At 43.2% G+C, this 10,990-nt stretch overlaps 1 protein-coding gene across 3 annotated transcripts in view; it reads left to right on the top strand.

Annotated features, from left to right (window-relative positions):
* The first annotated feature begins 3,417 nt into the window (after window positions 1-3,417).
* The window catches only part of ADARB1 (adenosine deaminase RNA specific B1), a 67,750-nt gene continuing 60,177 nt past the window's right edge, over window positions 3,418-10,990 (top strand). For 2 of the 3 annotated variants that reach the window (XM_019616804.2, XM_010713127.3), the window contains exon 1: window positions 3,418-3,554. Coding sequence is in view for 1 of the 3 variants with exons in the window: in XM_010713125.3 (XP_010711427.1) it covers window positions 6,114-6,154 (41 nt within the window). In the remaining 2 variants the exon portion in view is untranslated. Of the gene's footprint in view, window positions 3,555-6,066; window positions 6,155-10,990 lie in introns of all 3 variants that reach the window. The other variant, XM_010713125.3, reaches the window with a different exon arrangement.

The following is a 10,990-nucleotide window of genomic DNA, read 5'->3' as shown; positions in this document are numbered from 1 at the left end:
CGTTGGGAGGGCAGGAGCCGTGCTGAGGGCCGGCTCAGCCTGCGCGCTGCCGGGAGCTTCCCCGCACTACGCGGCCGAGAACCGGGCTGCTCCGTGGAGGCGGGCGCGCCCGGCCGGCGCTTTTCCTCGGCCCTCGGAGCGGGCACGTCTGCTTGCGGGCGCCTCGCCCTTTCCATTTCCCGCAGGTTCTTTCAGGCGGAACCCGGCGGTGTTTCCGCGCTGCGCCGCCCGAACGCGATCCGCCTGCACCGCCGCGGCATGGGGCTCTGCAGTGGCGCTTGGGGCACTTTTATTCTTCGGAAATCCTTGTGGTGATCGATTACAACTTGCTGGTTCTGTAGCACAACCAAGAAGGTGGCCTTGTGTCTTGGTGCGTGTGTGGCTGTGGCAGCAGCCCTGGCTGCCTCTGCTCTGCCAGCTATCTGTCACCGAGGCTGCAGCGCCGCAGGAGCAGCAGAGGGGCAGCCCACAGGGAACTGGAGATGTTTACAATAATTCGTGATGGAACACCTTTTCAGAATAATTATTTGGGTTTATCTAGCACTCAATTGTAGTGATATCTATCTCTAAAAGTAGGCAAGCCTCCCGTGTAATGAGTCTTGTAATGTAAACAGTCGTGTCTTGAACGAGTGTTGTTACTTTTAGGATGTCTGTGATATTTCTTTGGGGTGTTTGCCAAATCTTCTGTCTGCTTCACTTTCTTCCTACAGTGAGTAATGTACTCTTGGCCAGTCGTGCACATACACTTGCAGTGATCAGAGGAAAAGCTTAGTAATGCCTGCAAATGAGGTGCCACAATGGCATGGAAGAATCCCCACCAGTCATCTTGCAGCCCATCTTCCCCATTGACTGCATACTACCATGTTCGCTGGAATTCAGCTTGGAGGCACTGCTCTCAGCTGAAGGGAGGTCTGCAGGCTGCTTGCTTGCCTATGATGCAGCTCCCTGCACTTGGTGTGGAGAACCGCCTTGAGCCAGCCCATGCTCAGGGTCCGTTGTCACAGTGCTCAGTTTCATCAGGCAGAACTCCTGACCTTCTGCAATGGTTTCCCACTACTGTGCATCTGCGCAGTCCTTGGATTTCAGGAATTAAGGAGAAGGGGGAAAAGGATTGTGCAAGGTGATTTCACGTTTTACCACATGGTTTATCAGAACATGACAGACAGGCCGTGACCCTGGCACATAACTGCTCTTTCCAAGTTTCTTTTTCAGTGTCTTTGCCAAAGCTTCTCCCTGTGGCTTCTGTGCAGCAGCTCCTCAGCTCCAGGGAGTGCAGCACAGCTGTGCCAACTCTGTGCATGTTTTGTGCTCTAGCTAGAGGCTTGGCTTATGTGGTCACATTCAATAGGATAATTTGATTTCTGAAAACTTGAGTTCTGAGAAGGTCCTGAGGATGTTGTTCTTGGTGTTTGAAGAGGAATGTGTTTCATAGTTCACAAGCACAGCTATGAAACACATTCCTCCAGCCACTTTTCTATTTCCCCCGGCTTATTCTGAATTATCTGCTCTAGTGAAAGCTCTGTGCCCTTTCTGTGCTATCTGGTTTGTGAACAGAGACACAGATTCTGATGGTAGGCCTCTCTTGCTATAAGCACCTAAGTCTTCCGTAGTATGCTTAACTTATCATGATAAAGTGGAGTGTTTTGTTTTTTTTTTTTCTCCCTGAAAAGCGAAGTCTGTTCTGATTGAAGCTGGTAAAATCTTTTAGGTGACTGGGTTTATTAGCTCAGACCTGGCATCATCGCAGCATGGTGGCACTGGAATCAGTTTAGGCACTCCCGCTTTTGGGCAAACTGATCTCTGCACACAGTATGCCCTTTGCTGAGCCCTGGGTTGCTTGTAATCTGGTCAGACATCCTCCCTTGAAATGATGGGCTTCTGTTAGGTAAAGTGGCAACAAGCATTTATATTGGGGAGCCATCTAAGAAGCTTGCACTGATGTTTTTGGGATATGATCTGTATCTTCAGAAGTTTGGGGCTTGGCAGTGACAGATATACCCTCAGAAAGACATGTTGAATCAGATGACTTGGTGCTTCTCTGTGCCACAGTGTTTTGATGGAAGCAGACTAGCAGTGGGTGCTGACATTGGGTGTTGCTTCTTAGGATACATTCATCAGATGTTGAAACATCAGAGGACGTGGTCTGAACAATGCATGCTGTTTCTGCAGCTTCTGAAACTGGTAAATGCTTGGCACTCTAGCCATCCAGCTGCCATGTTGCGGATTCCAGTTTAAGTACCAAAGATTAACTATTTTTTGAATTGTATTTATTTGTAGAGGCTTATTTGTTGCTTATGTACCTTGGTTTTAAAGGAAATGCCTTTATAATATAAATGCTGCATGGCAAAAAAAAAAATTATGATTATGCAAGCAAACAAAGTTATACTTTTTAGCAAGCTTCTCTCCTATTTGCACACAATGTGGCTTTTTTTTTTTGTCTTTCCTACTATCTAACATGAGAGTGATTTTTTTTTTTTTTCCTATTCTTTTAATGAATCTTGGTTGCATGATAGGTATGAGAAATACTTGTTTTTGCAGTCTGAATTCTTGTAGAGACCATCAATAGTCTTACGAATCTCGTGGGAATTGACTGAGCGTTGGGGTCCGTAGGTGAGCAGCAGCACATACGAACATTAAAAAAAAACAAAGCCAATTAAACAATAGGAAAACAAACAAATAAATAAAAACAACAAAAAAACCCAGCAAACCGCAGAGGTAAGAGATATTAAATTGCTTGGGAACGGAGCTTGACTGAGACCACGTCCCTCTGAAGGGCATCTGGCTGCAGAGGGAATTGGGATCTTTCTGCTTTCTCTGTGGTTGGACATCTCCCATGCAAAGGGAGCTTGGTGCAATGACTGGAGAGGTTACCTTGAGCTGTGCACTGGAGCCCTGTATCGGCGGCTGGGGGGGTTAGTTGGAGCTGGCTGCCAGCACGGTGACTCAGTGCTGTCACCTCTGCTGCATGTCCAGCCTCTGCTAATGAGCTGAGAGAAAAAACTGGCTGCAGGGGCATCCCCTGGTTGTCTGCTGGCTGCAGATGTTGGGCTGCTTTCAGCATGTGAAGTGTCTGTTGGTGGAACTGTAAGCACTAATTTCTTGTATATGTGATAAAGAGCATCTGCAGAAGCACTGGGAAGTGCAGAGACTACAAGCTTCTTTCCTTTTTACTTGGTGACTTTGCTTACAGTTTTGTATCTTTGTGGCTTGTGATTTTTTTTTTTATTAATTTATTTCATTTTAAAAATTTATTATTTATATGCCTGAAGTGGAGTGGTGATAAGTTAATCATGTGTGGGAACAAATCTACTCCCTAATGTGGTAGAGTTAGGTCTCTTTATGTTTCTACTTCACACTGAGGATACTGCCTGTGCTTTTAAAGCAGAAACAAATGCTTTTCTGTGAACAAATGCTTTTCTTTCCCCGCCACCCCCCTATGTTTCTTAGATTGATCTCCCACCGCATAAAGCATCACGCTATCAATATCCCTGAAGGTAATTGGTCAACATGCTGAGGAGGTGATGATGTCTGACAAGAGGGTAGAGATGTCAAAGGTAAGTGCCAAGGCTTTGTGTGGGACAAACATCTGAGCGGAGGAAATTATCTGATTATTGCTCCAGAGAGAGGAAGAGCTGTAGGCTGAGTGGAAAGATACTGTTAGACATCAGAGGATCTTAGTGGTAAAAGACAAACAGGAAAACACATTTTACAAGGCGATCCAGGAGGAGCGAGTTTCCTTGTTTTCTTTCATGGGGACAGGGAGGAGCAGCCTGCCAGCAGTCTTGCATTGCCATAGGTTATGAGGAAACAGGCCAGCTCTGGCCACCTTCTCTTTCCTTAGGACTCTGGGGGATGAAGGCAGAGGGGATGGGAGCAAGCCTGCTTGTGAGTGAGACACGAGGAAAAATTTTAAATGTCACTGTAAAGACTTCTACAGTTGTCCAGGAAAGTGCTCTTCTGTAGGTGTCATGTAACCCTGTGGATTAGAGTTTTTTTTGCGTACGTGCTTTTGGCAAAGATGCAAAAGGAAAGTTTGTTCTGGGAATTGAAGAGGATTTGAGGATTTGAAGAGGAAGATCTCTTTCCTATTTTCACCAGCACAGATTTAAGATGTTTATCTGGATGTTCTTTTCCAGTTTGATTTCTGAAGCTTTTCTCTATTGAGGTATACTGGAACAAGAAATTCAACTTTTGCATTTAGTTGTCTTTTTCTTTTTAAGAGATTCTAGCACAATGGACCTCTTGGTCCTGTGTTTTGAGCCTTTTGGCTAAGATGCTGAATATCTGAAGTATTCTCATTTTGAGAAAGTGGAGGAGGAATATACTAGATTTTTAATTTAAAGAAAAGTAGAAGACGTCCTCATTTGGTGAGGAGCTTGAATTTGCAGCTACATGTCCAGATGTACTGTCTAATCAATTGCTTTGCTGTTACTTTTGTTGTTATAATACTGTCAGTTTTATGAGGGGGACTTTGGTAATGCCAGGCGTTAGGACTATACCAGTGCCAAAGTTATGATTGTTCCAGACTGCATATATCAGCTTTCTTAATTTCCCAGTGACTCTCCCTAATCCTTTCTGCTGTTAAATTTGTCATATCAGCCCTGGGAAGAGATGAACTTTTTAAAACTTGATCAAAAAGAGAAGAAGAAAGTATGGCAAACATCTGTTTCTTTCATTTGTTAACAGTAGCATGTGAAAGTGAAGTTTTTACGTAAGGTTTTTGAGGCAACCTCAGCTAGAAGTTGAGGTTCCTGTTTTGTCTGTTTAAGTTTTACATAATTATTGCCTGCCTCTTTCATTCAGAAAGACCTCTACTATTTAGTAGTACAGTATGTCTAAAATTAGGTTGATTTTTTTTATTTAGGTTATTAGGTTTATTCAGATTGTCATCTTTATTAACAACTGAGTCTTTAAATTTGAATGTTCACTACCTTTTTTTTTCCTAGCTTAATTATACTGTAGTGTTTGGGCATAGTTTGGGAATCAAACTATTAGAGAGGAAAACTATATTTGGCTTCTTTAGATGCAGATTTTTATGAAAAAAAAACTTGCTTACAAAGTCCAAACTGAATTAAAATGAGCTTTTTTTCAGCTGAAATATTGAATGTACTTAATTAAAACGAAAATCTTTATGTGAATCCTAGTTAGGGCATGGTAGGATTTGGGATTCAGAGTCATTAGCAACCCTGTCTTTTTATTAATACAGTTTTACACACACTTGTAGATTAGCTGGAACATAAATGTGGATGGTCTGGTAGAAGAATCCAGATGGGAGCAATGCAAACACCAAGGCATAGATGATAAATTAGGAGATTTGTGAAACAGCTATTGCTGTGGAGTGGGAAGGAAAGTGTCTCTGCAGAATTGCCCTATTCCTTGTGAGGCGAAAGTGTAGCCCTCTCCAACAGGCTGGAGGTGGCCTGGCTTGCTATAGGTGCTGTTACAAGAACAGTAAGGGAAAAATGTATGCTGATGGAAAACAGACTAAAATAACACGTTTCAACTCTGCTTTTGTTCTTAGACTTTCTGTATTTAAGTATCTGAAAAAGTGGGAGTTATGAACATAAGCAGTTGGATGTTAGATAGCTGAGTTCTACTGCATTTGTGGAAAACTTTTTAAAAGCTAGCTTGGTGGGGGAGCCTGATTTATAACCTTCCTCTGCTGGCCAGGCTTTCTAGATTGCTCCTGATACATATAGATGTAGTTCACAATGGGAAACTGAAGGAGGAGGAAAAATTTCTGTTTTGTTAGGTATTTGCCTTTTTGTTTAGTTCTGGTAGACTTTAATCAAGTTTAAAGAACTTTGCAGTGTACATGTTTATGTGTTTTCAGTGATTCTGCGTGAGAGAATTTAGCAGTTTGTCAGAAGAGATTGTGTTTGTGGTGGTTTTAATCAGTATGAGAAATAGCCTTTTTTTTTTTCTTACTCAAATTTTAGTAGCATTTTTAACTTATGCTTCAGACCTGGTTGAACATCCCATTTTGGACACTGATCCTTGGAGGTTTTCAGCCCTTTGAACCTATTGTGTCTGTAATCTGTACAAAATGTGTGTACTCTGTGGCAGGTGTGGAGGCACAGACAGGACAGGAGGCTGCGTGTCTGCTCTGAATTATGATCATATTCCACAATAAACCAAAGAACAATCCTTCCAGGTAGGCTAAAATGCATTCCCTTTTATTTTATTTTATTTTTTTAATTTATTTTTCCTCCTCACAAAGGTTTTCAGAACAGCCCTCTGGCACTACACTTCCATTTCCCCAGAAGAGCTGGCTTTGTTGCCTGCTCTTGAAATGCAATCTGTCTCTTGGTTAGAAGCACTCTTATATTCAGTGAAGTCATTGCTCAGGTGGAGAGAGCAGATGAGCTTTCCTCTTATTTAAGGTATGTTATACTGACATTCCCATAGTAGTATTTTTACAGATGCTGTCTATCCATGGGAATTAGAACTTGATGATCCTTGGGGTCCTTCAGCCCACCCATTCTATGAGTCTGCCACTGACCAATGCCAAGCAATATTCTGGAGTTCGATATAGTGTGATACTGTGTTTTGATAACAAAGAGGAGCTGGAAACTAGAAATATTGATTCTGGCATTAATGTTTTGGGTATGCACATTAGCATTTTAGTTAGAATCAGGAGTGTGCTGTCTGAAGTCGATCTCCTGGTTGTCTCTGCCCTGTGCTTTGTCACACGTGTCTGGAAGCATGTTTGGACTCACTTTGGGTGCCAGCAAGCGCAAAGATGAGCTCTGGGGGCTACATCTTCCATCTGTGAGTTTGTGATAGACTTATACCACCATTGCTAATGAGCCTTTGAGTAATCGAAAACTGATTTCTGACTGTTTGCTGAGTTCACAGTCTGAAGAGTGTGGAACAGGGAAATGCAACTGGGTCGAGCAAGGGCATGGAGGTCTAGTTGGAGAGCTAGGAAGAGCTTTTATTAAAGTACAGGCAAAGGGACAAAATCACCCAGGCTAAAGAGCTTCCAAAAAAGTGCAGAAAATCCAATTTTGACACTGTAGCCTACCCTTACGTGCTTGGTCCAGAGGCAGTGTTGTAGTGGCAAGAACTGTGTGTAGTCAGCCTTTCCAGTGTGATTGAGTCTCCTTGCAAAAATCTGGGAAGTTTTGCGAAATCCAGCTCTGTTTTTCTATAGTGACAAAAAGTTGGAAAGAAGTCTTAGAATGTATACTGCTATGCCTGTGCAAAGTTACTGTTAGCCTGAAAGCCTTTGAGTAGTTTATCTTTTTGTATCAAAATCAATTTCTATAGATTCCAGCACTCATGAATGCAAGTAATGAGAGACAGTGAATACTACTGTAGCTGTGTGTTCCTTTTTCTGGTGCAACCTATTTTTCTTCTGTTATCCCCTGAAAGCTATTATTAGTAACTGAGTGCGGTTTTGTTGCCTTTTTTTTTTCTTTTCCTTTTTTGGATTGGATGTATAATCAGAATTTCATTCACTGTCCTTACATATGCTTAAATATAGCATTAACATAATCTTCTTACCGACTTTTCCTCCTGCTTCTGAGTTTACAAGAGAACCAAGCTCACTGCTAGTAAGATCTTTACATAAACTTGCCTGGAAGTAAAATAATTCTTCTGGGCTTCAGCTCATATTTATTGCCAAGATGATAGCTTGTTTATATTTTTGAAAGATAGTGTAATTGTACTTGCATAAAATGTTTTCTGATATTTTTTTTTTTCTTTTGTGATTCAAGAGCAATTTTTCTGTGGAAAAGATTTCCTTAGATTAAGTACAAAATATTTTTTGTGACTTGAAGTTTGCCATGACGTTTGTCTTTCCCCTTGTATATTTCCGGGAGGGTCGATTGACTTGAAAAGATCAAGGTGACGACTGATTTACGCCTGTCTCCCGCTACAGACGCTTCTCACGTCTAAAACCCTGCCGAGAGGTTCAGCGAGAGCCGTGGGGAGGAAGGATCGCTCCTCGCTTGTGCTGCCTGTGCAGCGTGGCAGGAGCTGCGCAGCAGGGCTGTGCTGCTGCGTGATTCGCGGGAGCGCGCCCCGCCGCGGTCACAGTTGGGGTGGGTGCTCTCCGCAGTGCTGGAGGGGCGCGCTGGGAGCACGCCTTGTTGCCGGTGCTCCGGAGTCGTAGCTCTCCGTGGTGCTGAACAGTCGCTGCGGGAGTTCTGCAAGGTGCTCAGCACTTTTCCTTGCTGTTTGTCGTCTAGTGCTAAACCCTCCCAAGAAGAACAGTAAAGAGTCTCTATATCATATCCACATGGGTAGTTTCTTGGCAGTCGAGATAATACTCACCAGTTTTAGACAATATTCCCAACTTTGATGTTCCTTTTGAATTTCCTTTGACTTCCTTGTTTCTGTTGGCAAAGCAACCTGCATTTCATGTAGGGTACAGTTTGTTTTAATGGTCAATATGCAAGATTTTGATTTTGGATGGACCATGATACTTCTGAGGCCTATTTTGTTACAAATGTATGTTGCTTCCCTCAGCATCAGTGCTTTTGATGCTGGTTCTTTGGGCATAAGCCCACTTCACCTTCAGAGTTGTCTTTCAGTCTGTGTTTTCCACAGTAACTCATTTAAGAAATTTTCTTTAAAAGAAAGTAGGCTTTCTGGTCTTAAGTAAGCTTTCACAACATCTTTGGAAGCATTTTCTCAATAGTTCTTGATTGCATTAAGTGAACGTGGAAGAGACTAGAAATACAATATTCAGTTCTTGCAATAAAAGCTACGTTGCATTTGAGGAATTTGGCTATTGACTGTTATTCTTTTGCCAGAGTATCATCTGATCTATAGGACAGCATGGATGAAATGGGCTGCTTTGCATCATAAAGGAAAAAAAAACAAACAGTGAACGTAATATTTTGAACTCATAGCTTTTATAGTGCAATGGTAGGAAGCAGGGAAAATAATTGTTCTCCTGATGGCCTTGTTACAGCTTTGGTCCTTGACGCTAATGTTTTGGCTTTGTTCTTGCCACTGCCTTTTTTGCAAACCTATCTTCTGGTGAAGTCTTGCCTACATGCAGTGTATGGTTATAGTCAAAATTGGGCATAAAGCAAAGAGTAACCATATTAATCAGAACAGGATAGTCCCTTTGCCTGAGAAAAGACAGAAAGCACTAACAGTGCTTAGCTGCAGACTTGCTCTCATTAGGGGATCCAGAAGAACAACTGGGCACTCAAGTCTCCTAGCAAATGGTAAGTAAGTAATTTAAAATTCAGTACTGTACTGCCACCGTAAAATATGTGCTGCTCTTGCTGTTGAGCCACAATGATCTGGTATAAGTCTTAACTAAACCTATAGTCATTTTTTTGCCTCCAAGATTTTAAGTCAAGCAGATGATGGTTTGAGACCCGTATGGGGTCCTCAGATATGGAACTATGGTGGCTCTTCTGTGAAACATACAAACAGCACAGCTCTCTGAGCAATTTGAAAGTGCCAACATCCCCTAGATGCACTCATAGGAAAATGAAAATATATGCATTTTTACATCCACTGATAATTTTAGTGCTTACATACTCCTCATGTTCCAGCAGTTTGCTAGACTTGAGGTGTATATTGTTCATCACAGAATCATAGAATTCTCAGAGTTGGAAGGAACCTCTGAGGGCCATCTAGTCCTATTCCCCTGCAATGAGCAGGGACACCACAGCTAGATCAGGTTGCCTTGAAAAATCTCCAGGGACAGGGCATCAACCACAGAATCACAGAATTGTAGGAGTTGGAAGGGACCTCTAGAGATCCCTAGAGTCCAACCCCCCTGCCAAAGCAGACTTCTTACAGCAGGCTGCACAGGTAGGTATCCAGATGGGTCTTGAGTATCTCCAGAGAAGGAGACTCCACAATCCCTCTGGGCAGATGGTCCAGTGCTCCATCACCCTCACCATGAAGTAGTTCTTTTTCATATTGGTGCAGAACTTCCTGTGCTCCAGTTTATGGTCATTTCCCCTTCTCCTGTCCCCACAGACCACTGAAAAGAGGTTGGCCATGTCCCTTTGTCTCCCACACTTAAGATATTTGTAAACATTGATAAGATCCCCTCTTAGACTTCTTTTTATCAGGGCAGAACAGACCCTGGTCACCCAGCCTTTCCTCTTATGGGAGATGCTCCAGGCCCTTTATCATCTTTGTGGCCCTCTGCTGGACTCTTTCCAGGTGATCCCTGTCTTTTTTGTACTGGGGAGCCCAGAACTGGATACCAGACTCAGCACCGACTACCTGGAGACTACCGCTAGTCACAGGTCTCCAACCAGGTTCTGTGCCACTGATCACCACCCTCTGAGCTCAGCCAGTTCTCAACCCACCTCACCATTCATTCATCTATCCCACAATTTGTCAGCTTTGTTATCAGGATGTCGTGGGAGACAGTATCAAAAGCTTTGCTGGAATCAAGGTAGATGATACCCGCTGCTCTCCCCACATCTACCAATTTGGTGCTGCCATCATAGAAGGCTATGAGGTTGGTCAAGCATGATCTCCCCTTGGTGAATCCATTCTGACTACTCCTGGTAATCTTCTTCTCTTCCAGTTGCTTGGAGATGGCATCCAAAACAAACTGTTGCATCACCTTTCCAGGGACAGAGGTGAAACTGACTGTAGTTCCCAGATCCTCGTTCTTGCCCTTTTTGAAGACCAGAGTGACGTTGGCTGTCTTCCAGTCTTCAGGCACCTCTCCTGTTCTCCAAGACCTGTCAAAGATGATAGAGAGCAGTTTGGCAGTCACCTCTACCAGCTCCCTCAGCACGCATGGATGCATCCCATCAGGCCCATGGATTTGTGCACACTGATCCACCCAGACACTCCTTGACCACCCTCATCTCAGCCAGAGGGTAGCTCTCAATTTCCTGGATGCTCTCTCTTTTCTCTGTAGGGTCCAGGAGTCCCAAGGGAGAGTCTTTGAAGCAAAGAAGACATTCAGCATCTCCACCTTCTTAGCATGCCCCATTACCAGAACACTCTCCTCATTCAGCAGGGACTCACATTTTCCTTTTACTTTAACAAA

Source organism: Meleagris gallopavo, chromosome 7, assembly GCF_000146605.3.
Source record: "Meleagris gallopavo isolate NT-WF06-2002-E0010 breed Aviagen turkey brand Nicholas breeding stock chromosome 7, Turkey_5.1, whole genome shotgun sequence".
Lineage (NCBI taxonomy): Eukaryota > Metazoa > Chordata > Aves > Galliformes > Phasianidae > Meleagris > Meleagris gallopavo.
The sequence above is the reverse complement of the archived record's forward strand: the minus strand, read 5'-3'. Positions and strand labels throughout refer to the sequence as shown.